This window comes from Sus scrofa, chromosome 6, assembly GCF_000003025.6.
Source record: "Sus scrofa isolate TJ Tabasco breed Duroc chromosome 6, Sscrofa11.1, whole genome shotgun sequence".
Taxonomy (NCBI): domain Eukaryota; kingdom Metazoa; phylum Chordata; class Mammalia; order Artiodactyla; family Suidae; genus Sus; species Sus scrofa.
The window spans coordinates 8,007,284-8,034,259 of NC_010448.4; the positions used below are offsets into that span (position 1 = coordinate 8,007,284).

Consider the following 26,976-nt stretch of genomic DNA (forward strand, 5'->3'; position numbering starts at 1 on the left):
GTGCATTTCTCCCTCGTATAATCTTCACACAAGGCTTTCACCTTTTCCTGGATCATTAGCCACGAGAAGAATAGAGATGAAACCCGAGCCTGCTCTGACCACCTTCCCTCCTTTTTAGTTCTTTGCCGCCTACAATTAATAAGATATAACTGGTCCTTCCTGCACAGAAAGTAATTCCCACTCCTAGGCTTGCACTGTCTTTAAAGTCTGTGCTATAGGCAGAAAAAATTTAAGTAGCCATTTGAAGGTTTAATAAAGAATATCAAGATAAACCAGGCAGGGCAGGATGTCTGCAGGAAGTCCCAAGTCCTCATGAGGTATTAATGGGAAGGAAAGTGCTCAGGGCAGAAGTCCCCTACAAGCCTGACAACTCCCACGTGTGGTTGGTCCAGCTGCTGTCCATGGACCAGCAGCATCGGCATCATCAGCGAGCCTGTTCGAAATGCAGAGTCTCGGGTCTTAGCCCAACTTGCCCCGAATCAGAACCTGCACTAGAACACGGTCCCTGGTGATCTGTGTGCTCAGACAATTTGAGGAGTGGTGCCACGAAGTCCTTCCCACCCCAGGGAACAAGGAGCCCAGCTGTGTGTACTTAAGTATGCAACTTGCTATTTACCGTGGAGAGGTGGGGTTGGGGGGTGTCCTCTGTTCCTCCACTCTCAGGGAAGGGTGGGTAACTCTTGCTTGTAACGTTTGAGCAGCCATACTCACTCATTCACTTGGTGGTTCTTTTGAGGGCTTTTCTGGTCTATACACTGCAACAGTTTTGTTACCCTGTGGTGAAAAATAGACCTCTTGCACTGACTGCATGGAATAGATATTGCCACTTGTTTTTTTGTTTTATTGGAACACAAACACACCCATCCCTGTATGTATTTATGGAAGCTTTGGTGCTACAACCGTGAAACTGAATAATTGTGACAGAGACCACGTGGGTCCACAGAGTCTAAAATATTTCCCCCCTGGCCCTTTAAGAAGAAATTTGCTAACCATTTTAGGATCTTTGTTGTTTGTTGGTTGGTTTATTTGTTGAGAGATGAGTGAAATGAGATCCAGCCAAGGAAAGTTATTTATCCAGGATCACCGAGCACATAAATGCAGCGCCAGCACAAGAATCCAGATTTCCTGAATCTCAGCATTTCATGGGGCCCTGGAGATAGTGTAATGGGGAAACAGGTCGAGCCAAGGGCAGGGGTGGGAGAGGGATGCCCAGACAGCAGGCTGTGGACTTATCAGCTGGCTGTGGGGTCGATGAGGAGGGTATTCCAAGGCCCATCTGGAGAGGGGTGATCAGCCAAGCCCCCTTGGACAGTAGGGCGGGGTGACCAAGAGAGGCAGCCGCCTCACCAAGGAGTCCAAGTGCTGAGGCTTAAGATGCACGCAGACAGCATCTCCCTCCAGAAAACTCTGTGTAAGCCAAGACCTGCAGTGTGAGCCCAAGCAGGATGGGAATGGGTGGGGTGGGGGGACCGTGGTCCAGGGAGTGTCATAGGCGGAAAAGAACAGATACAAACTCCTCCCGGCTAGAGAGTGCCTGAAGCAATTAAGAACCTTGAAGGAACTCACTGTGGATCCTTCAGTTTGGACGTTTTCTGAATCCGACCTCACTCTAGGCCAAGACCATCAACTCTGTGGTCATCCCCAAGCTAATACCCTTCGCTGGGGCTTTTGTCCCATAAGCATTTTCTTCCACATGTGGGAGGAAGGTGCTGGTTCATTGTTCTGGGTCTTGCTTACAACAAAACAAAATAAAACCAAGTGATAAAACAGAGACCCCCCCCAGTGCTGACCACCTGCTGAAATCAGGCTCTGCTTCTGCGGGAGACTGTTTTTGCTTCTGCGTTTCAATTAAGGGAACATTCTAGGAACAGTATGGAAATCATTATCATTAAGCCGCATTCGTCAATGTTATATTGATTGATCGGAGTCATATTTCAATAGAATAAGGATGACAAACAGGGGAACGGGTTGTTTATTTACTTTCCTATTAAGTCCAGGTAGATAAGCTTGGAAGTAGAGACAGTCTAGGTGTTAAATTTACTCTTTAAGTTGTCAGAGACATCTAGCTATTAATATAAACAGCAGACTGAGCAGGGGCTTTCTCTTTGGTGCTATCTGTTTACCTTTTGCTCTCATGTAATACCTTGAATGTCATTGTTAACGGTGAGCTGCTCTGCTCCTGGATTAAGGCGCACTTCTGCAACTTGTACCGGCCGGTTATTTGGGAACTTTTCTGCATCATATTCTCATTTAAACAAAAATATAAGACTTGGGTCTTATTTCTTGCACTGATTCTGTTGTAGCAGGAGTGCACAGAGAATGTCAATACAGTTCTCCTCTAAAAGCCACGCAGCTTGCTCACACTTAGAAATGTACACTGAGTTTGCTGACAGACTCTTCTGCAAAGCAAGACTCCCCTGAAATCCTGTAGCTATGTTTGACATGCCCTGGAAAATTCTCCAGTAGAGCAGGCAGAGGGTCCCAAGACTAAGATTGAACACTTTTCCCCAAAGTTTAATTTCGTGGCTTTATTTCATAAAAAGCCATTTCATCATGGTTTTTGGGTGGTCATAATTGAAAGGAAAGATTCTTCCCCTGAGAGAGTCTCCCTAGAGAGCTGTTTTTGACATTGATATGTCTCCCTCTTGGCCAGAAGCCACAGAAGATGCCCCCCGCCCCATGTTAGATCATTAATTTGTTCTACACATGCACGGGTCTACACAGACTAAGCTGAGAATCTAGGCAATTAGGCAATTAAGTCAAGCAAAAAACGATGCTTGTGCTCCACTGAGCCACAATTTTGGTTGACAGTGGCTTTGACTTGACTTGTCCAGATAATTGCTTCCAGTCCTCCATGGCCGTCCTGCAGAATGTGTGAGCTCCTCAGAGGCGGCGTGATTGGGGGTTGGGGGGGGTGCGTGTGGACAGTACCACCATCTTCTTCCAGCAGGATGGAGGTTGAATTCTGATGTCCTTTGTTTCAGTTAAAAACAACCTGTTTTAGTTCGGGTTCCCCAAGAAGTTGACCCTTAGACAAGAACTCAAATGAAATGGGTTAGTCTGGAAGGGGTTCATTGGTAGAGAGATGGGAAAGTAAGACAGTAAAGTAAGAGGAAGCAGATAAGGAGCCCACTGCTGCAGGGGAAATCTGGGAGCCAGGTAGAACTTGGCTTAGAACTCCCACTGCAGGGGGCCATTCAGACTCCCAGGGGTCAGTGTTGCGGGTCTTCACTGGGGCATCAACTCTTTAGCCCTTGGGACACAACGGGCTCCAGCTCGCCTCGAGAGCTCACCCTTAGGCCAGTAAAGCAAATGCTGGCCTGGGAGGTCTGGCTGGTGGGGGCAGCCAAGATGAATCCCAAAGGGTCACAGGTGGGACGGGGGGACCAGCCGTCCTTCCAGTCTTCCTTGAGCCAAAAGACCTCAATTTTTGCCGTTTCAGATCTGGATCGACCTTGCATCCTTTCTCTGCTTTCCAAACAAATCCGAATGTTCGGACATGAACTTGACAGTGTTCATCTCACCGTTGCCCTGGAGACAGTAAGTCAGATGTGTACATATCTTTTCGGTCTATGCCGTCTGTCCTGTTACCTATTTTTACTCTTGGATACCCTTAAAAAGAAACTTTAAACTTTGAAACAAACCCCAGTGCTCTTGGTCTTTGGGTTGTATACCTTTTGACAGCCTTCAATGCAAAACAGTACAGCTCTGCCCAGACTGTTTCTGTGGTACACGGCAGACCCAGCCAGGGTGAGCCAAGCCAGCAGGTGTTTGTTTAACACTTAGTATTTTGATTTACCTAAGATAAGCACTTCTCCTACTTCTTCCGCTGTGTTACTTGTTCTAATTCAGCTTCTTTTCCTGTGCTATTATTGCTAACTAGAGCCAGTTAAAGAATGGAAAGAGAGCTAACAAGGGGTTTGTAGGATGGTAAGTAGAATTTTCTTGCTCGGCATTTTGGCTCACGTACCATTCTTTGAAAACCTGGGTATCTAGGACTCAGGCATCGTCACTAAACTTATTTACCACGGAATTCTTTATTCTCTCATTTACAACCGCCTTGAAGAATACTTGAGAATGTTAGACTTATCCAAATGTGAAGTGCACTGAAACTCAGCGTAACCCTTTGACTCTGTAAAATGAAGCCCAGGTGTATAGATTAATGTCCAGAAGAGAGTTTTTGAAGGAGTGGCCCTTTCAAATAATTCTTATTAGCTAGGACAACATTTAAAAACTCCTGTGTTAAGCCCCTCATATAATGCTTTGTGCTTTGACAGGCTTCTCTAACTCCCCTGGACAGAGCGAGTTGTTTTTCCAAGTCTCCTCTGCCCTATGTACTGTATTTATCTATTTTATTTACTTTTAAATTCTCTTCTTGCCTACGATAGCGACTAGGACGTAATAGGTGACCAGAAAAACGCTTGTTGAATTGAACTGAGGAAGAGCCTTCCTTATTCTGATACTGTGCCAAAACAATCTACACTGAGTATTATAATGAGTGGTGAAATATTTAAAAGCTTTCCTTTGAGATTGGGACGTAAACAAGCATGTCCGCTATCATCACTTCTTTTTAATGTCCCATTGCATGTCCTAGACAGTTCAATAAAGGAAGGAAAAGAAATTTTAATATATGAGGATAGAACAGGAAGAAAGATGTATATGTAAATGGTTTGACTCCACATAAAGCCGAAGAAATAATTACTTTACTGGATCCCAGATAAACCAGAAAGTAGGGATTTTTTTTTTTTTTTTTTTTTTTTTAGCCTGGTGATATTGAGTACCTAAGCATTTTGTCTGGGTCAATGCAGTTATCACACTGCATTGTGTGACAAGAAACACTTGTCATGTATCTCGGTGTCATTGAAACACCACTGAGAATTTTGTCCTCTCTCATCTGTAATATTCTACATGGACAATAACTGCAGATTCTGACTTAGAAAGTAAGACTCAGTCATAAGCCAAAATCGGCCTGTACCAGCTCCTGGGAGCAGATTGATCACATTTCTTTTTAACTCTGGGTTTCTTGTCCTCAATCACTTCAGTAGCTTGAAATCGTCAGCCATGCTGGGAGTGTTTACATCACAGAAACTGGCCCAAACCGCAGGTCAGTACTGAGGCCCTCGCCTACCAAGGCTGGTCACTAAACATTGACTAACACACTACTGGGCATCAGATAATGACATGAAACGTTCTGACAGCTTCATTGAAAGGGCAAAGAAACTATTGACATGATGTCTTAAAATTGGGGGTTTTGTTTTAAATAGGAAAACAGGTACCTGAAGTTAGAGAAGAATCTCCGTTTAGACTTAGATGTTGAGTTCCAGACATGTGGAATGACCGCCATCCAATTTAATTTAAAAAAAAAAAAAAAAGGAATTTCATTGTTTTTGGATCCAGTGAAAGGGAGGTTTTTTTTAAAAAATTGATTTTTGTTTTAAAGTTCAATAAAATTTTATTAATTTAATTAGTTCCTATCAATTTTTAAATAAGCAGTGGCTTAGATTAAATTTGCACTCTTGCTCTCTCACGCGCACTCTCTCCTTCTCTCCCTCCCCGCCCCCCTTATTTAACCCAAACTCCTCGAGCACATTAATGGGTCTGGTCTGTCCTTTTACAGTTGGAGCGGCATTGGTGATTGTAAATCAAGGCAATGTTTAACCAGGATTTCGCGGTGTTGTTTCTGTTAGGATTTTGAGGGTTTTCCATAAGGGTATATGTTATGGGAAAAGCACATACAAACCGGGAAAAGGAAGTTTGCTGGAAGCTGGAAGGGGGTTGTGTTGATGGTGGCTGTTCCTTTAAGACAATCACCCTGGGTGTCATGATCAGAAAGGGGATTCAAGCGTGGACGTGGTATGGGCAGGCATCCGTAGGATGGTCTGAGTTCGCCTTCCAAGTGCGTGCGGGCTTGGGGGGAGCTGGAGGAGGAAGGGGATCTTGCAGTGTGGTCGGAAGCGTGCCAGCTCATGGAGTTCGCTGGTGGTGCCGTGAGTTGAGGATCCTGCATTGTCACTGCTGCGGCTTGAGTCACAGCTGTGGCACAGGTGTGCATGCTGTGGGTGCAACCAAAAAAAAAGAAAAAAAAAGAAAAGGAGAAAGGTCAAGTTAGAAGACAAAGGACCTACAGTCACACCTCTTTTAAGGAATAATTAATAACTTCCGATTTGGATTGAAACCACAGTGCAGAGGAACTCGGACATGGAATAAATAAGTAAAAAAACTGGAGTTAACTTTGAGGAGTGTGAATCCCAAAGTTATGTGATAAAGCCTTCCTTCCAAGTGTTTTCTTCCATGTTCTAGTTCCGTGTGCTAATTTCCAGAAACAAGGATTTGCGTTCACATCATTTTGCTACTTAATGGTCGTATATACTCTCTGTCCCCTTCTGGAAGCACACAGTGGGCGCTGGTCTCTACAAAGCTCTGCCGGGTCTTGTAGTTAATTAAGGCATTGAGGTTAGCTTACAGACGCCTTTGAGCATAGACGCATTTTTGGCATCACAGGGTGTGAGTGCTGCAGGAAGAGCTCGTACTTTGGTCTGACACTCCCAGACCCACATTCTGGGGACAAGGTCTGTTAAGAGACTGGCGTCGCACCAGGCACCTCACAGACCCCCAACACACAGGGGGTCTGAATTCTCCCAGCTCGGAGGCAGGTGTGAGTCCAGAGGGACTGACCTCACGGGGGATCAGGTGACCTGTCTGCAGTGAGGGCTGGAGAAGAGCCTGGCACGTTGACAGAGTCTGTCACCCGACGTTGACCTCACACTCTCTGACTTTCTCGGGTGCAAGCTTGCGCTGATCATTTCACCAGTTTTGAGCCTCATTTTCCTCAAGAACTTAAGTGTGTTAGTGACAGGAGTTCAGGGGCTCCGAAAATCAAATTTGGGGCAGATAGTGGAGGCTGCGTGTGCACACAGGATCAGCCTCCTGGGTTTGTGAAAGACGGAACCCGTCGTTGAGCATCTGTTTTCTTCGCTTTGAAGCAGCCGGTGAGGGGAGAGCTGTGTGTTCTGGAGGCTCCGCAGATCCAGCCGGAGAGGATGGAATGCAACCGTGTGTGTGAAAACCTCAGCGTGAACAGTAGGGCTCTGGAGAGAAAGGAGGGGCTGTTTGCATTGTCACAATCTTCAAGACTCCCTCGATGGTTTTCTGGGTGTTTCTCCAGGAGTGGGGACCCCCGGGGTGGGGGGCAGGGGAGAATGAACCAGGGCATTTGCAATCCAGGGAGTCTTTTTCCAGCTCTCTGGTCATTTTGAGCACAGCCCGGCGTTGACTGAGTCATAGTAGAGGGTGGATTCAGATCTTCCTCTCCGTGATATTTGCAGTGCCAGGCGCTGTGCTAGCTGCTGGCTTTCTAAGATGGAAAAGGGGGCAGCCCCCTCCCTCCACTCGTGGTCTGGGGCGGGGGAGCAGATGTACATCCTAACTGATCATTATGCCCCAAAGCAATGGATGCTGGGAGAAGCCAGGGAAAGTGCTTAGAATACAGTCTGAGCGCATGATAAGGGCTCAATACGTCTTGATTACTATTATGATCAATATAATTATTATTATTAAACAGGCAGGTTGCACTGGGAACATCAAGAAATGGGAGGAAAGGGGGCGGGGGAAAGCGGGTGGCTCGCTTTGCCGGGAAGCTCAGCGAGAGCTTTGCGGAGAGAAGGTGATATTTGAGTCCTGAAAAGATGAGAACGTGGCCAAGTTCAGGCGAGGAAAAAATGTGTCTTTCTGGTCAAAGAGACATGTGCACAAGCCCGGACAGGAGTATGTGAATATCCAGGCATGTTGAGATAACCACAGGTACTTTGTCATGGCTGAGACATGAGGGGCGTGTGTCTCCGTGTCTGTATGTGTCTGTATGTGTCTCTGTGTGAGTGTGTCTGTGGCCAGAGATGAAAATGGGGAAGACGGAGTTGCCATCGTGGCTCAGCGGTTAACAAACCCAACTAGCGTCCATGAGGAATCGAGTTTGGTTCCTGGCCTTGCTCAGGGGGTTAAGGACCTGGCTTCGCCCTGAGCCGTGGTGCAGGCTGGTGGTTAACAGTGCCAGTTCGACCCCTACCTAGCCTGGGAACTCCCATATGCTGCCGGCGCGACCCTAAAAAGACAAAATAAATAAATAAATAATTCTAGAAAACCAAAGTTTCTATCATGGCACAGCGGAAACGAATCCGACTAGGAACCATGAGGTTGCGGATTCGATCCCTAGCCTCCCTCAGTGGGTTAAGGAACCAGCATTGCTGTGAGCTGTGGTGTCTGTTGCAGACGCGGCTCGGATCTGGCGTTGCTGTGGCTGTGGTGTAGGCCGGCAGCTGTAGCTCCAATGGGACCCCCAGCCTGAGAACCTACATGTGCCATGGGTGAGACCCTAAAAAGCACACACACACACACACACACACACGAGAGGAAATGGGGAAGATGAGTGAGCAGAAGTCTGCTTCAGAAGGTAGGTACTCGCTTTTTCTCTTGTGAAGTTTGGGCTTAAGCCTGTTTGCAGTAGGAACATGGCTTTTTTTTTTTTTTTTTCCAAAAAAATGTAAATTAAAATAATTCTAAACTCCTTAACCAGTTGATCCCCATTCAGGGAGTCTGTCCTCTTGGAGCAAAATTGTGTACATCAAAACATGAGAAAAAATCTGAACGAAGAGGAATTGTGACGTAAACTTGACTATGCCTCCGTGGCTCCATTAGGTAACAATTAAGGTTGTTATTAAAGAACGATATTAAGTAGCTTAGGAAAAATGCAAAGAGCATAGCCTCAAGAGAAAAAAGCTAGAAATAAAACCGACTGCAAGAAAGAATCTCAGCTCTCTTACCAAATGTGGCAGCTAGCTGGACAATTAGAAGGCAGTATTCTGGAAGGGTTGAGTCGTTACCTGTGGATGGAGAGATCGTAGGAAATCTCCTTTCTTCTTTCCTTCCTTTGTATATTTATTCCAATCAGAATGGGGCAGGGTTGGGGGCGGGGAGTTGGTACCGAAGTAGAGAGCCTAGGTAATCCCCTCACAGATGACAGCCTCTCTAAAGCTACCCGGTTTGTGACGTGCCTCCCTGAGCCCCAGGGCACGGAGCCATTCCTTCCAGCTCGTGATGGAGCTGAAGCTGTACCCCACAGCCACAGGTGGTAACAATGCCCCCAACCCAGAACCATCTCCACCGAGGGCCATGGGCCTTCTCAGCAGGAGAGGTCAAGGTGACCCCAGGAAGGAAGGCTTCTTGCAGGCTATGGGATTTGAACTTGGTCTTGAAGGGTATGAAGGTTTCGATGGATAGAAAGAAGGAAACTTAACCTGAAGCCTCTAGTCATTTCTAGCTCTTTAATGAGGAGCTTTAACCCCCATTCTTGAAGGTCTGTCGCCCACTGGTGCCGTATCTAGCTGTCGGTGGTTCTTGGTGGGAAGCGTGCTACACTGAGCCGGTTCCTGGTAGGATCCCTGTGTATAAGCATAGACGTGACTCCAGTAGCTACGGGTTGCTGAGCGCTCACTCCGCACTTTCCCCGCCTGGCCTCATTAATGCTCACGGGAGCCCTGCTATAAATTGCAGGTGGGAAAACTGAGGCTCTGAAAGACCCCCTAAGACAATGCGTATGTGTTAGAGCTATAAGTGGAACCCAGGCCAGTCAGCTCCGACGTCTGTGACAGGAAGCCTTGGATGCTGCCTTGTGGGATTATTGTCAGTGCCCCTTCCCACCTATTACTCATCTGTTCTCCTCACACCTGGTGAGAGAATCAGGACCCTCCTTATCCTGGATCCATTTTCTGGATGACAACAGTGAGGTCCTGAGATGGATTCATTGACTCAGCAAGTATCTGAGTGTTGGATGAATAAATACAATGCCACATGGCCCCTCGCGGAGGCGTTGTCCATACTCATGGAGCTCTCAAAATGGACTTGATTGCAGAGCCGGGAGGCTCTGGGGTCTTTGGGGGGAGACTAGTGCCTTAGTCCTGCAGCCTTCCATTCACTCCCACTGTCAGTGTGGAAACCTTATCTTCAAGAGGAGAGACCTCGGAGCAAACCCCTGTGTCTCTGGGCCTCCCTCTCTCTCTAAAAAATGACAATGCTGAATTCAGCTATTTCCAAAGTCTCCAATGCTCTAAGGTGACTCTGTGTCACCCCATCAAAAGATACAGTTCCTTGTAACAGGGCGGCAGGATGCATCACACAATGAAAGATGAGGTGAGAGAAGCCTTGCCACCCGTCCGGCTTACTTCGTATGCAGGTCAAAACAGGTGAAACTCACCTGTGGAGACAAAAGTCAGGATCCTGGTCACTCTGGGAGGGGATGGGGCCTGGGAGATAAGAGGGTGCTTCCAGGAGGGTGGTTGTGCTCCGTGCGTGGACCCGAATGCCGATTCCACAGGTTGTTGGCTGTGTGATGTTCTGTCTACCTGTATGCTTAGGAATTGGGGCACTTTTCTTTAAATATTATGAAAAAAAAATTCAGGCAGCATCAAAAGAGAGTGACATGGTGGGACATGTTCCTGATGGGTGTCGGGGAGAGGGCAGGGGCTCCAGACTGACTTTGTGACTAGGGCGACTCCCCTCTCTGAGCAGTAGGGGGTCGCCAGGGACCACCGCAGCATTTGACAAAAGGGTAGTGAACGCGGAAGGGGCAGTGCAGGCCCTGCCTCCATTTCCCCCGAGCCCGGAGCCCGGAGCCCTGTGAGGGAGCACGCTCTGCTCTCGCAAGCACTCAACAGGTGGCAGTCTTCCCCCAGCCTCGGCAAGCTGCGGGTGCCAGCGGGGCTGCCTTTTCCCGGCAGCCTTAGCCGGGATGCTCCTCTCCAGAGAAGGTCTTTCCCTTCCCCGGAGGAGGGTCTTCTGCCAGGGCTCCCAACTCTAATATCCTGCGCCTGGCCACCCTACCAGGGCTCCCAGGATCCCCAGGAGGAGCCGGGGACTCTGCCCCTTGGTCCCCTCCTTTATGGAGAAACTCTCCAGGGGCCCCTCTGCCGGCCTCAGCTGGTGGGGGGTCCCAGACCTCGCTCAGGGAGGCTCCTCCTTCTGCAGGGCGGGCTCCGAAAACAAGAGGCAGAAATTTCTGGGAACTGGGGTGACGGCTCCAACAGAGAAAGGAGTATGAATATTTCATTAAGGTGGTTCAAGTTATCAAACAACATGACAAAACCAAATGTGTTGGCAGGAATCTGAGAAGCACATTAACATGGGTAAAAATAGTGGAAAAAGAGGCCCAGAGTGGGGACAGCCTCAGGGCGAGCCCCCGAGGGGTGCTGAGCAGAGGGCCCAGTTCTGCCAGCCCCTCCAGGGTGGCCTGAAGTGCTCCCCCCACTCCCCCCACTCCAAACACATTCCAGAGCGGGGCTCAGAAATGGCAGGACCTGGGGAGGGGGGTCTTTCCCCACCTCAGGGACTCTGGCTTTTGAGTCTGGGGGTTCCAGAAGCTGAGGGGCTCTTAGGCACTGCTCCCCTGGTCTGAGGGGCACAAGAGGCTGAAAGAGGCTTTGCACCCAGAGCTACCCCAGGAGGCGGCCCTTGAGTCTCCCAAGTCCGAGCAGGGGATCAAGGTCAGACGTACTGAGACCTGTTTGTCACCGTGAGGATGGGCTCCACGTGGGGTCCCCTGCCACCTCTGGACCACCACCAGGCCAGCTGTTTCCCAGGCCTTTCCCTGACGTGTCCCCTCTGGCTGAAGGACAGGAGCACACAAAGGCCCCTTTGTTCAGCTTCCACCGAAAGCTCTTAAGACATCTTGCCTCTGTATCTTGTGTGTCTCCCTTCATACAACTCAAGGCCACTTGTGTAGAGACTACTTGTGTGTAATTTCTGTATGAAATAGTAACATAGCCACATGCATTGAACTTAGCACTCTGCATATTTAATTTCTCATAAAGCTCTGATGTAGATAATATTATTATCCCCATTGACAGACTAGGACATTGAGGCTTAGAGCGGTTCCTCTCCAAAGGCACGCTGCTTGTAGATGTCAGAGAGGAATTGGGGTGTACGTTCCTTTGACTCCAGAGTCCTCCTCAAGCCGCCTTGGCTGGAGAATGTGTCAAAACCCTGTGGTTCCCAATTCCCTGACCGTCCTAGAGAGAAGCATGGGGCAGGGGACCTCCTGAAGAAGCCACAAAGTGAGGCCATGGGAGCAGGAGAAAACCAGGTGGTTTCTGAAGTTGGCTATTCGTGTGAGGCACTCGGCAGACCGCTCATCTGCCTAGAGCCTCAGGTTTCTCTAGTTGCTGTGAAAACCGACTAAAGAAGAATCAGTGTTGTGCCAGGCCTGGTGTCTGGCTCACAACTGGTGCTCAGTACACGGTAGAGCCGCATGTTGCTTCCTCGGCCCAGCTCCCCACGGTTCTCGACAGGGTTATTTCTTATGCCCAGGAAGAGTTTCTTCAGAGAGGCTGTGACTGGTGACTCCAAACCCAAGTTCTGTGTCACTCGGATGTTCTTTGCCTGCACCTCGAACTCCTCCTGTCTCAGCACTTTCCACATTGCTCTGTAGATTGTTTACTTACCCACATATCTCTCCTCAGCTGAGGACTTGATGTGGCAGGAAGTGTGTCCAGCTGGTTCACTGTGGAAAATCAAGGTATCATCTAAGAGCCTAAAATGCTAAAGTGATTGATGGGTATCTGTTGCTGTGTAGACGTATTGATGGATGGATGGGAAGGTGGATGGATGGATGAGTGGGATGGAGGGAGTGAGGGATGGATAGAAGGACGGATGGATAGGTAGATGAAAGGAGGACTCATGGGGAGAGGGATGGATGGATGGAAGGATGGGTGAGTGGGTGGGAGGACTAAGGGTTCAGTGGAAGGCTGGGTGAGTGGATAGATGGAAGAATGGACCAAGGTGTAGAGGGGTGGATGGGTGGTTGGATGGATGGATGAGTGGATAGAAGGACTAATGGATGGGTGGACGGGTGAATGGATGGGAGGTTCAGTGTGAGGGTGGATGGACTGCTGGGTGAGCTGGATGAATCATTTGATGTACAGATAGCTGAAGTACCTTGGATTATAACATTCCATCACGTGCACACGCACTGGTGTTTTCAGGAACACTGTCCTGTTGACTCTTGACTTTTCGGCTTTTACCTTCCTGAGACAGGTAGGAGCATTTCCCAAGGATGGCCCTGCCCCAGTAGAAAAGGGCTACTGTCCAGCCCTTACCTCCCTGGGCAGGGCCAACCTTGGGTATTTCCTAAACCTTCTGTTCCTTCACAAACTTACAGAAAGAAAGTTTTGAATATTTCTTTTTGGTAAGAATCGATGCCAAACTCTGTCACACATTGCCGCAAGCTTTCCTCCAGTCTGGAAAAGGGGCTGCTTAGGATTTCTGGAATCTTAAATTCCGCCTTTTTTGGTGTCTATGGGAAGGCGGGAGACTGAGAGCAGCTGACGATCAGGTTGCTGATTGCTCCACTGACCAGGAGACATCCCCACGGCCCTGCACTGCATGCTGGGTACGTGGGGGCTGCGGTGCTGGAGTCTGGGTCTCGGCAGTGCCGGGGTCCCAGCGGGGAGAGATCGGGGCTCAGGGAGAAGTGAGGGAGGGCAGGGCCAGTGGAACACTCTCAAGATAATCTGCTGCTCTTATCTCGACAGTACGTTTCCCCAACATGCATACTCAATGTACTTGAACTTGCAACCTTGGCAGCAAAATAACAGCTTTAATCTTTTGGGCCCCACGGGAGGCAGATTTTGGTTTGGAGAAGGCTTGGCGGGCGACCCATCCTGGGCTGGATCTCAGAGACCAAGCTGTGTCCTTCTCACCTCCTTTTCTCCTCCATGGCACTCGTCCTCACTCCTGAACCTCTCACTCAGGGGTCTCTCTCCCCCCACCCCCACACCCCCAGAAAGCTCTCAAAGTGGAATCAGATCAGTGCAGATCCACAGAGGTATGAAGGCCCGAAAAAGCTCTCGGCCACACCAGTGATTGGAATCATTCCTGGGGTCTGAAATTCCCATTTGCATTTGGCCAAAGAAATTCATATCTTAGATTCCCCAAGAAAGGAGGGGGTGGAGGTGGCCTGTCCAGAACTATTGCGTTTACTCCCTGTGGGAAAGAGAAACAGGATAAAATGAAGGGTGGAAGGAAGAGAGGGGAGCCAAGGAGGAAGGGAAGAAGGGATATTTGAAAGGACGGGCGGAAAGAAGAGCGGGCATGGCGTGTGATGTTTAGGGAGCATCTGTGTCAGTCAGGGTCTGAGCACATGTTCAGACGTCTTCTCTGATGTCCACAGCAGTCCGGCCAGGCACATTGGTTGACGCACGTTTGCTAGATGAGGGAAACGAGGCCCAGCAAAGTCAGCTCAAGTCAAGCCCAGCCTGAGGTCACACAGCAGCTGGAATTGGCTGCCTCCTGTCTCTCCCTCTTGTCTCTCCCTTTTGCTGTGATGAGGTGGCCAAGCATGGCCTGCTGAGGGGTCAGTGGGACAGCATGTCACTGTTAGGCGGTGACCAGGGCCTCTTTTTTGAGGTGACTCCTCCTTCTGAAACTCAGATGCTGAAATTGTCAGGCCTTAGAACCCACCACCTGGAGACGGCGGCCCAGTGAGAGGAAAGCTCTCGTCCAGGGACCTGCAGTTGTGTGAGGCAAGAGCTGGGCCCTGGTCTGTAGCCTCTGGAAGCCCAGCATGGCTGTGCGGGGCCTGATTGGAGGCTCCAACTCCGTTCTTGTGTGGAAGTAACCCAGGAGAACGAGATGGAGGGTGTGAGGTGATGACTTCCAGGCAGCCACCTTCACATAGCTTCTCTGTGATGGGGGATCGCTGTGGTATTCCTTTCAGATACCGCTGCGTGGTCCAGAACGTCACCTCATCCTTTCGGTCTATTAGACTATTTTGCAGACATTACTAGAAAGCATTCTGAAGCTATCAGCTGTATGCAGTGACCTTCGGCTTCAGAGGGAAGTTCATGGGCATGTTACTTTGACCTCCATAGATTGAGGTTGGTCCTAGGGGCTGATAGGGATTCCAGGAAAAGAAGGCTGATAAGGTGTAGGGAGAAAGACACCTGGAGTCAGGAGGCTTGACTGGTTGGTGCTCACGCTTTGACTAAACTTCCTGCTGACAGTCTTCTCATTTTTTAAAGCAAATGAAGATGGTACACCCAGGCTTTCCCGGAGCCTTCTTTCACCCAGTGCTCGTAACGGTGGCTCTGAGCAAGGGTCTCGCCCGTGGGGGGCCTTTGGATTGTCCCCTTCGATGGGAATAAAACCCAGTTCCTTAGAGTGGTCTGTGGGGCCACTTCTCAGACCCTTGATCCTCCAACCTCTCCTGCCCCCCCATCCCTCTCAGGTCCTCAGAGCATCATGCGGCCCCTTCTGCGGGCGCCCGTCCTGGGACGCCATCGACACCCCCCTTTTCAGGCCCACTTCCTCCTCTGCCTTGGTCTCGTCCCTATTGTAATTTCCCCAGGAGAGCATTTATTGAGCCTCACATGCGTGTCTCCTTCTGTGTGTGTCTTCTCTCCCTCAGAACTCCCCTAATCATACTTTTATTTATGAATTACCTTAAAGAACAAACAACAAAAAAACCCCTTAATGGGAAACACCATCAGCTTTGGGATCGCGTTGGGTGATGCTGGTCATTGTATTCCTACACTGAGAATGAATATGTGATAGAGTCACACCCGTGTGTGTTTGTATGAATGAACTGATGGAGAGAGGGATACAGAGGGAGAGCTGGAGGGGGGCAAAGATGATCCCCAGATGTGGCTGACTTTTCTCCTCCAGGAAGACCTTATAGTCAGTTACTGGCGGACTGGCCGGACGTGATCCCGTTAATACAGCTCCTTTGAATTCCTTCTAATTTCCCAGTTTCTCATGGAAGCCCTGAAAGGAGATTCCATGCTCTCTGGACTCTGGCCATCGGTGTTCATCCCCCAGTCTGCTGCCCATCCCCCATTCTTTTATTACCTACTTTCTTGATCAAACTGTAAACCAACAAGAGATGGTTCGGCAATCATTAACAGCTCTTCCTGGAAAAGGACTAGACACATAATTGTACCTTCTACAACATTCACCCGGACCACTGTTCCCCCCCCGTGGCCACGCATGTCCCCTGGAGCTGGACGAGTCACAAACAAGGCTCACAGCAGAGCAGGAGGGAGCAAGAAGAGAAAGATCCAGAAAACAATTCCCTCGTTATAAAGTTGCTGAGAAGCTTAAGGCTGCTGCATTTCGGTTGGCTGCTAAGTGAATATGTAACTACTTTATATATTTCAACAAAATTAAACTTAAACCTACAGAATTAGGTTTATTAATTTCTGTCAGGGCTCAATGGGGGAATAAGAATGGCCATTCATTATGGACACACAATTACTGGAGACAAAAATGAAGCCTAGCTCTATTAAGTATAATAAAAATGTTGAACACTGAGGAAATTTTCATTAAATATAATCTATCCTTTATATTACTACACTTAATCCTTGCTGTCTGCTTCTCTGTTTTTCTCCAACCTATTTAATTTTATTACTTAACTTTTTATAAATGTTTCTTAATATAATTATGATTAAATATTTGGGAGAAGAGAAGAATGTTAGTCTCTTAAAAAAAGGGAAAGAAAGAGAGAAAGAAAGAAAGAAACCCCCTCTGTGTCCTCTTTTCTTCACCCCTAAGATGGTGAAAAATGATGTTTTTTTGGAAAAAGTAAGTGCTAAGTGGGATTTTATTGTTGGGGCAAGACCGGAGCATGAGAGAAGGGAAGGCAATAAATAAGAAAGAAGTGCCGATCAGCAGTTGTAGGAGAGCTCTTTATATTACACGTTTAAATAAAAGTCCACTGCCTTACTAAAAATGTCTGTGAATATATGCATGGCCAAACCATGTAATTAAAAGAGGGGCCGGGCTAATGTTATTGCTTGCACTACATGGAAACATTTGTGATCTGAGCATTTATTTCTTAAAGTCACCATGTGTTCTTCTGTGAATTGCTCTGTCTTTTATGGGATGGTGTGAGGGTGGGGAGAGCTGGCCAGAGGGAAGCGAAAAGGGGGAATTTTATGGTCTTTGCCAAAATATGGCTGTATCACCGTGTCTCCAAGCTTCGTTGTTGGACCTGTCATGGTCTTATGTTGTTTGTGTGTGTGTGTGTGTGTGTAAGCACAGCTCAATCAAAAAGTAGCAGTGAATACAAGGGTGGGAAGTCGGGGTACTGAAATAAAGCCAAGATTCAGCCTTTATAGAACCACTGCTTTAATGACTCTGTTCAGAATGGAGGGGTCTTGGTTCCATGGCCAAGTCCTTCTGGGAGTTCAGTTCTGGGCACCACATGTTGGGTTTTAGGCGTTATCTTTTTTCTGGTTTCTTCCAGCTGTGTAAGAGGAGAGTCGAGCCTTCATTCATAGCAGCCCCCCAACCCTGCCCACATTCCAGGGTCCGCTGTATATACATCCATGTTTCCCAGACCCCATCCTGCCAGCACCCTGACGTATAACTTTACCAGGCTGGGTATTTGACGGCTGTATTGTAATGACTGTGTAAACTCTCCTCAGAACTGAGACATGATATTTAGTCTGATGCCTTTTTTCCATTTAGGGATTTGTTTCTTTGGAAGCTGACCGTTTCCCTCATCGTCGTTGTTGCTGTTATTATTAGTGTTTGCACAGGTCTCAGCGTAACTGTTCTTCTGCCAATCCTGCCCACCGTTTGTGTAAATCCTCTCAAACGAGGATGTTCTGCCCACCCCACCTTCTTGAAAACCTCTCTCAGCCTTCCCCCGACCTGCTCCAGCCTGGATTGGTGGGCTCACAGCTTGGTCACTGAGCAAGCTGAGTCCTTCTCACACTGAGTCCGTTGACCCGAGTCCTGTGTCCGCCTCTTGATTTCTCCCCATGTTTTATAGAGCGTATCTTCTAGAAACTTCCAAAGGTGGAATGTATGGGGCTTAAACCTTGGGGAACTTGCCCAGTTAGAGAAACCTTCTCTACCAGTCTCACCTTGTTTCTTTCCAGAACATGACTTTGAGTCCTCTGTGTAGACTTCATGAAACCGACAATCCTCATTCTTACGTGCCAGCTTATGTTGGGTTTTGCTATCCCCGTAAGAAAGTAAGGTCATGAGTGGCAGGACTTCATCTTCCTTGCTTACTGCTGAGTCCCAGTGCCAAGAACAATAGCAGATCTATTAGACACTCCATAAATATTCATTGAATGAAGGAATTGATGAGTTTATTAGCTTGCTTAAACATAGGACTCGACACAGAGCGGGCGGTATTGGAGAAGGCATATGCCTCACTTGGCATAGCTCGTGTTTGGGCAAAGGGCATGAACAAGAACATACATGAGCCTTTGAAAGTGAAATCCATAGCTGCCTTCGGCTAGGGCACTGACTCCTGGCACCTGCAGCATGTGGCTCCCCTTTGAGCCATGACACAGAAACCTAGACTCTCTTCTTGAGGGATTTGCTATTGTTCTCCTGCCAAAAGCTCAGGAAGACAGAAGCCAGAGAAGGTAAGCTAAGAGACCTACTCCCCAAGGAGTCAGTATTCCAGATTGGTCTCCAGACTGTTTTGAACATGTATGTGTTGTGTGTGTGTGTGTAGATACATAGACATTGTATATGTACACACTCATTTTTAAAAGTACATGATACAGATAAAAATACATTTATATTATTGTACTAATGGATTATGGCCAGCATGCAACGTGCAAAAAATTGATTTTAAAAATAGAAGAGGAGCTCCTGTCGTGGCTCAGCGGTAATGAACCCGCCTAGTATCCCTGAGGATGCGCGTTCGATCCCTGGCCTCTCTCAGTGGTTAAGGATCCAGCGTTGCCGTGAGCAGTGGTTTAAGTTGCAGATGTGGCTTGGCTCTGGTGTGGCTGTGGCTGTGGCATAGGCCTGGGGACTTCCTTATGCCGCATGTGTGGCCCTAAAAAGCAAAAGAGAAGAGAAGAAAAGAAATAAAAGTAACTCTGAAGACGGAAACGTGACTGTTTTCTTTCTGTGCTCTCCTGGGACACTCCCTGTCTGGAGACCCTGATAGAGATTCGTATTTGCCAAACTTTACTGTGCTGGGGAACCGTGGATGACTTCTTAAAAATGTAGCTCTCCAGGCTCCCTTCAGAGGGTGAGTCATTAAGAGTGTGAGTCGGCGTTTTCCCAGTTGTTCTGATCTCTGCGGTTCATAGACTCCAGGCACCTGACACTCTGGGCACTGCTTCCTTATTTGGGCAGATTCAAGCCGAGAGACGTGGGATCATGTTAGCTTAGCTTCTGTTCAAAATGTCTTCACAGGTAGGAAAAAAAACTAGTAAGGAGGGGGTATCAGTGAGCAAAAAATGGACCGCAATCTTTCACTTCTCCATCTCTTACTAAAGGGTTAGTATTGGTACCTTCCACGTGACTCTCGATGTTCCTTGAGTTATAAATTCTTCAAATTTAGCATTAAGTAGTGTTGCTGTTATTCTTGTTTCTTTTTTTCACTTAAAAATGGTGCAGTAAAACCGCCAACTGTCTATTTTGGATTCTGCATTTTGCACCTCATTCAGTGCAGGTCATGTTTCTTTAGTAATCACAAGAAAAGGTCTTACCTGGTAGGTCATATTATTCCCATTTTATAGATTTAGAAACTGAGGCTTGGAGATGTAATTTTCTGTTACTCCTTCCACCAAACAAAGCAAGACCCAAAGCCAAAAAAAAAAAAAAATAATAAATGAAAACATAAACCAAAATCCCTTCACTCCAGATTTGCAAAGTCATCTATGAAAACTTCGACACGTGCAGGATCCCAGAGCTGGTAAGTGGTTGGTGGGACATTAACTGGGGCCCCCTAACCTGAGGTCCACGCTCCTTGCACATGACAGGCACGTGCTTCCCTTCCGAGTACCCTCAGCCAGCGCCTGGCTACCAGATGGTGCAAGCCTTCCTCTGTTTTTCTTCTGTTACATCCCTGGTCAGCTGCTCAGCTTTACAGCCTTCCTGTCCTAAGCAGTGGGCTACGTAAAAGGGATTCAAACATCCTCACACGTTCCAATGCCCCAAATACCACTGATGAACGGGACCTGCTCTAGCGACACAGTGATACCTCACTTTGCTCAGAACCGCTCCCTCCCCCAAGTTGTCAGTCTCAGGGATGGTTTCCTGATCAGCCAGCGCCCACGCACCCAGCACTCCATCCATGCGCTTGGCACCAGTGAAGCAGAACTGGTGATGCCAAGCAGCTCGCTCTTTCCCATCCTGATGTGTTGGCGTTGTGCACACATGGCCTCTGGGAGCATTTTGATGGATGCTTTTTCCCCCCCTCTATCACAGTAATATTAACCTTGTTTAATAATCTATTAACACTGAGGATAAAGGTCTCATTAACATGTACATGCTTTCCTTGCCCCTGAAATAACACTGTCTTTTTGTGTATTTGGAACACTGATTTTTTTTTTTTTTTTTTTTAAATGACAGAGTGTTGATGGCTGTGGTGGAAAAGGCAGGGACAGAGAGATGGTAGATCACCTGGTTTAGAGCCTAGCCTGCCACGCACTCGCTGTGTGACCTTGGTGAGGTCCCTCAGCCTCTCGAAGCCTCTGTTTCTGCATCTGTACAGTGGGGACATTTGAATCTACGGCCATTGTTATTTTGAAGGTTTGCGAAAACTTGAACTTGGGATACAGAAGGCACTGATATATACTTGCTCTTTTTACAGTTCTTATGCCCCATGGAATGGGTTGCCTTGGCATGTTCACTAAGGCTGTGAGTCATCAGTCAGTGATACGTAAACGAGTCCCCCCTTTAGCAGGTGTGCCTTTGGCTTCTGGGACAGAAACCATCCTGTCCCCCATGATAGCTGTGTCTCTTCATGATCTTAACCAATACCCAATGAAAAACAAGAAACCCAATGGACAAAGCTGTAGAGGGTCATAGGAAACAGTTTAGAGAAAGAACAAAGATTCTGTTTTCTTTTGAACCGACTTTTTCATAAATAACAATGTCTCCACATCACGCTGGGCTTGGGTGAGTCAAGCAGCCTCTCTGGCCATTTAGAACAAATCAGAGGCTGCTGAGGGACTCTCAGTCTAGTTGTGTGTCTGTGACCAGCCCTCAGGGTGCAGAAGAGAAGAGGGGGCAGGCATTGACCCTACTGGAAGCCTCTCACAGAATCCCCACACAGTGTTCCTCCAACTTGCCCTGCTTGTTCCCTGCTGGGGTTGTATTAACATGCAGATTACAAATTGCAAATGCAGATTCATTCCTGAGGGCTGGGGTGGGGCCCAAGACTCTGCATGTCTAAGACACACCCCTTGCTGCTGCTGCTGGAGTGACAGGTGCAGGCCTTTCTGAATGCCTCACGCAGTGGACACAGACACTTGGACGCTTTTCCCTGTTCCATCCGTCCAACCCCCTCTGCCTCCGTGCCCTTGACGTCCTCTCTCCTCCTCAGCTCTGTGATGCTGTGGCATCTCCTTGTCGTTCTCAGGTATCCCTGTCGGGTCTCTTTCTCTTTCAGAACCTACATGGCCACAGACAGCTTCACATTTCATCTCTAAAGGAGATGGCAGCAAAACAAAACAAGTAGGGCTGCAAAGCTCCGGAACCGAGTTCTCATAGAGGTTCCAGGAGAGGAGGGTAAGATGAGGAGGAAAGCTGTCCTTTCCGTCGGCCTCATTTTTCTGAGGTTCTTTCTCATCCAAAGTTTAAGATGCCGGGCCCTGCTAGGGGATTTGGGGAGAGGCAGTCAAGATGCTAAACACCTATGGTGAACTCCGCACCTTCCCTGCTACCACATGGGATGCTTGCAGTGGCAGGCTGGGAATGAGATTTGGGTTTCTGGTGTGTTGGCCTTAGGTAGGGAGGGAGAGAGAGAATGATAGAACGATAAATATATAGATATCAAAATCAATTTCTACCTCCCCTTCCTCCCTCCCAATCAAAGAATATGTGATAAGGCTCAGGTGTTGATTTTTTTTTTTTTTTTACGCCACTTCCATGGAGAACAGTGCCCCAAGGCAAACTGCAGGTGCAGGACCGGGGGTGCAAGGTAATTGAGATGGACACGCTGTGCCCCTCCCGCCAGTTCGGGATTGTCGGGCATAGAAATGGATGCGTGCATTTCTATAGGGATTCAGACCTGATATCTTCATTTAAAAAAAAAAAAAAAACCCGTCTCCCATGTGCTCTTTTCTTCAAATACATCCTTCAGCAGAGAAGTATTCATTTCTCTCCTGAATTAATTGCAGCCCCATTGCTGATGGATTTTGCATTAAGTTCAGCTGCTGCTTGCAGTGGGTAAAGGCACTCTGATTGGGAACGACACCAAAGCAGAGGGGCAGCTGCAATTCCTGGGGAAATTATTACCATTTCAGATGTCACTCAGCTTGATTTGTGATTAAGGGGAGCAGAAGGCTCCTCCCGCCTGGGCCGCTCCACGAGCGGAAGTCTCTTCTCCTGGCCCCGCGCACCGCATTGTCATAACCAGTGCCCGTCAGCTCCGGCGCGCCCGGGAGCCCGAAACATTTAGCTTCCATTACGAACGTCACTTGTCACTCCTGGGATGCCGACGACATTAATAAACGCTTTCTTTTCTTTTTGGAGAAGGTGATTAAAGCGTCTTGTGGATGGAGAACATTTATCTACTTTCCTTTCATTGCCATGTGGTGTCACCATGCAGCAGAAACAGAGAAACACCTGAGCTCTCAGGTCCCCGGAGCGGGCAGATGTGGCGTCTCAGTCTGTCCTCCGAGGCTCTTACACCAGCCTGGAGAGCTTCTTGTTTAACCTGATACACTGAACCTTTCAACCATCTGCCTTCTGGGGTGCGTGGGGGCGCGGTGGATTCTTGGAAGAGAAAGCCAAGTCTGCAGAACGAGCAGGGCCTCGCGGAGCCCTGGGGCGCAGGCTGCGCTCAAACGTGCAAGGAAGAGAGCTCATGGCCCAGTGGGGGCGGGGGACGCAAAGGTGAGCCTCTGGCAGGTGTTTTCTTGCAGGGCTTCAGTTTCCACGGTACACCTGTGGTTCTGATCCAGCTGGTGCCCTGAGCCCATGTCTCTTAGCAAAGGCGGCAGAGCTCCTGGGAGAAAAGACAGGGGCTCCGGGTTAAACAGATCGGGGATTGCATCCCAACTGTGTCCTCAAGCCCCTTGGTCCAGAGCATCATCCGGGCCTCAGTCTCCGGTGGAGAGGGGCAGCATCCTGAGGCTCCTGGGAGAATGCCTTGACAGGAAGGACTCTTTACCGGTGCCTGTTAGCATCAGTGAGGGATGACCCTCGCACTGTGTGACACCAGGTTCTGCATACTCCTGCCAGGTCAGGCCTTAACCCTTTAGTTGCTGGATTGTAGAGAGAACTAGGACAGCCACGTCAAGGGATGGCGGGGGATACTTCGCTTACGCAGAAGTAGTTTGGTATTTTTAACAGCTGAATAGCTATGTTGGTCCAAACAGGCTGAAAGACAGCCTTGGCACTACAGGTGTTCATGGAGTAGCCTGCTTTGTGCCAGCTCGCTGCACAGGCTGAGCTGGATGCTTCCATGGAGAGCGCCGTAACCCCAGGGGTTCATGATGCAGTCACACGCACCCAGAGGTTCCTGGTAGGACCCCCACCTACGCCCGCCGGGTGAGTCACGTGTGCTGAGCATCTGCTGTGAACCAAGCACCTAGTTAAACACAATGTGACAGAGGTGGGCACGCAATGCCTCAGCCCTCAGGGAGCACATCGTTAAGTGAGGGAGACACACCAGTAAACAGATAATTGCGAGACAGAACATTCACATAATTCAAAAGTGTGCAGAGGGCAGAGGAGTGGGTTCTGCCAGGGAACCTTAGAAAAAGGTTCACACACATTTGAGCTTTTGGGAAAGTTATTAAATTTTAGTTTTTCAGATCATACGCATAAAACAGCCCCCGTAAAAAATTAAGAGTTTAGAGATAAGGCTAAAATCCCCTAGGACCACCCCACGTCTGTCCCTGGGCCCCACCTTGGATATTCTAGTTAGGTGTGAATCTTTGAGTCTGTTGGTCTGGGAATCATAATGGTGTGTCCATACGTGTGTGTGTGCTTACATAAATTGTGTCAGTCTGCACAGATCACGTTCTACTTGCATTTTATTTCTGGCCACTGTGCCTGTAGAGCTCTCCAAGTCAGTGCTCAGAGAAGCAGCTGGTCTTCTCACATGGGCGGTAGGTTCATAATTGGTTGAGCTCTTCTCCTGTGGATGGGTATTTATGTAATTTTTGATTTTTCATGTTATAACCAGTGATGACACGAAACATCCTGCTCCAGTCTTCTTGTTCCTCATGCTGCGTTCAATGGGAGAGAGACAGAATTATGCGTCTGTTGCGTCATTAACTCTGCAGTAATTGCCCTCATTCGCCCACACTCCGAGGAGCTAGCCACACACGTCTCTCCCCACCAGGGGCAAAGAGAAGTACCAGTTTCCCGCACCCCTGCGAGACATGTGATATTATCAACCTTTTCCCCTCCCCTTAAGAATGAAAACATTCATCATTTTCCAGCAGGATGTCTGGGTGCCATGTTTTCACTGATCTTCCGCTGCGCTGCACATTATTTTAAAAATACACCAGCCACTCTGATTGCTTTGGATTTAGAAGATGATTAAGGTTCTACCAGGCAAGCATGTTTCCCATGGAAGAGAAACAGGGCAAAGGTGGCATGCATTAGCAGAGATCAGGGGATAGGTTTAGATGAAGTATTAGCACCGAGAGAGAAGGATATGGATGAGGATATGGCTATTGGAACCAGAGGTGTAGGCTTCCAGACCACGCTAAGGAATCTGCCTTTCATTTTATCATTAATGCCAACATAGCTGGCAGGACCTAAGAAAGATCTAAAGGTTCAAGAGGATGTTTGCATTTCAACAAGGTGCTCTTGGCTGGCTTGTGGAAGAAGGACTGAACACAAGGCAATGGAAGAATAAATGGGAGACTCAAGACCTCCCGTCTCTCAAAGGTGAAATCCACAGGCTTGATGACTCATTAAATGCAAGCCTGAAGATGAGGGTGTCCTGGACACATCTTCTGCAGCCCCGAAGCGCTTTTATCCCCTAGCCTTCCAACTGGATGCAGATGTCCGGGCAGAGCAGATCTGGAGAGGCGGCAGCAGCATCACCTGGGAGCTTGTTCAAAATGCACGTACATGGCCCCACCTCACACCTGCTGAATTAGAATCTCTGGTGGAGGACCACCCGCCAGGAGATTGTTTTGCACACGGACATTTGAGAAGCATGGATGTCCGAGATTCCGTCCAAGTCTGCGGATGAGGAGTTTGGATCCCTGGCCCCTACTTGGAGGACAGCCAGCTGCCCAGGATCGTCTGCAGTGGATTTTGTGCAAGGGAAAAAATGAACACTTACCCAGTTAAGCGGCCGAGCTAATTACTGTTTGTTAGCAGCCCTTAGGCTGGTCTGCAATGACCAATCACAGTTCACTTAAATGAGGGTCTGGGTTTCTGCTCAGTGGCTCTCCTACAATTTTCACCCCCATGTCTGGAAGAAGAATGCTTTTCTGATCAATGGCCAGGCTTGCAGCTTCCAAGGGGCCACAAGAGAATAGGGCTAGGCTTACATCGCAGCCCTCCTGTGGAGCGGGAGGGGCCACAACCAACACCAACCCGGTTGGTCAGTTGCCATCTTGGTCACTGATGAGCTCCTTTTACTTATGTATGTATTGACTTGGCCATGCCCCCCCCCCATGCAGAAGTTCCAGGGCCAGGGATTGAACCTGCACCACAGCTGCAACCTGTGCCACTGCAGCGACACCTGATCCTTAACCCACCGGGCCACCAGGGAACTCGTGATGAACTACTTTTAAAGACCAATTTCTTCCTTGTTTGGGTCTGATATTCTTCAGATTGAGAAGTGACTGAAGAGTTTCTTCCATGGGAGGAAGGCCTGGAGAATAAAAACAGGGGGAAAAAAAATCTCTCATCTCATATTCTTTCTTCCCATTCAGTGACCCTGACCTCCTTAACCACAGCTGCCATTAAGGATCAGGTGTCACTGCTGTGGCACAGGTTGCAGCTGTGGTGCCGGCCTTGGTGGACCAAACACCGGGATCACAGCTAGCCAGGTGCCTTCAGCCAAAGATCCTGTGTCCTTAGAAAAAGAAAAAAAAAAAAAAAAAAAAAAAGGAAAGAAACGTATATGACGGCAGACTGGTTTCACCTTGTGTGCTCGCCTCACACTGATGCTGGTGTCTGCCTGGATCCCTGGGTTGCGAAAGATGCTGAGGCTTTGTTATAGCCCAGCGGGGACAGCCCTAGTCTGTTAATGGCTTTGCATTGCTGCCTGTTGCCTGCCCTGTTCTGGTTAATGCCTTGCTTTCTATTTCTGCCGGCTTCCTCCTCTGCCCCCCCCACGGTTTCTACTCTGTCTGTAGAGTGAAAATGTTCAGGGGTCTCGGGACCCCTCTGCAAGGCCCTGCCTCCTGTGAGAATTCGCCACTGCCCCCCAGAGGGTTAGTGTCTCAGGAAGAAGGTGCACAGAGAGAATGACACACGGCGCCTTCTCGGTGCCTCAACAGCAGCAGTCCTGGGCTCAGCATCCTGGGATCTGGGTACAGAGGAGGCATCCGGGGCCCCCTGCCCGCTCTACCAGAAGCCAGCAAACTCTAGCCTGTGGGCCACATCGGGCCCACCACCTGCTTCATGCCTCTCACAAGCCAAGAATATATTTTGCATTTTCAAATGATAGAAGAAAAATCAAAAGAAGGCAATTTAATGGCAGACAAATAGTGACACATTTAATGCAAATTACCTGAAATTAAAACTTCATTGTCCATAAATAAGTTTATTTTTTTTTTCTTTTTCAGCCACACCTGCTGTACATGGAAGTTCCCAGGCCAGGGATCAAATCTGAGGCAGATTGTGGCAACAACCTAAGCCACAGCTACAGCAACACCAGGTCCTTAACCCACTGCAGCACAGTGGAGACTCCCACAAATAATGTGTTATCGGAACCCAGCCATGCTTCTTTGTTGATGCAGTCTGTAGTTGCTTCTGCATCACAGTGGCAAGGCTGATAGGTCTGAGAGGAGACGAAGGCTTGCATGACCC

General features: G+C 48.5%; 1 protein-coding gene across 1 annotated transcript in view; it reads left to right on the forward strand.

Moving 5' to 3' along the window:
* The window catches only part of LOC106510465, a 419,655-nt gene that overhangs the window by 87,785 nt on the left and 304,894 nt on the right, over nucleotides 1–26,976 (forward strand). The window contains exon 3 of the mRNA XM_021097070.1: nucleotides 3,443–3,540. Coding sequence (XP_020952729.1) covers nucleotides 3,443–3,540 — 98 coding nt within the window. The remainder of the gene's footprint in view (nucleotides 1–3,442; nucleotides 3,541–26,976) is intronic.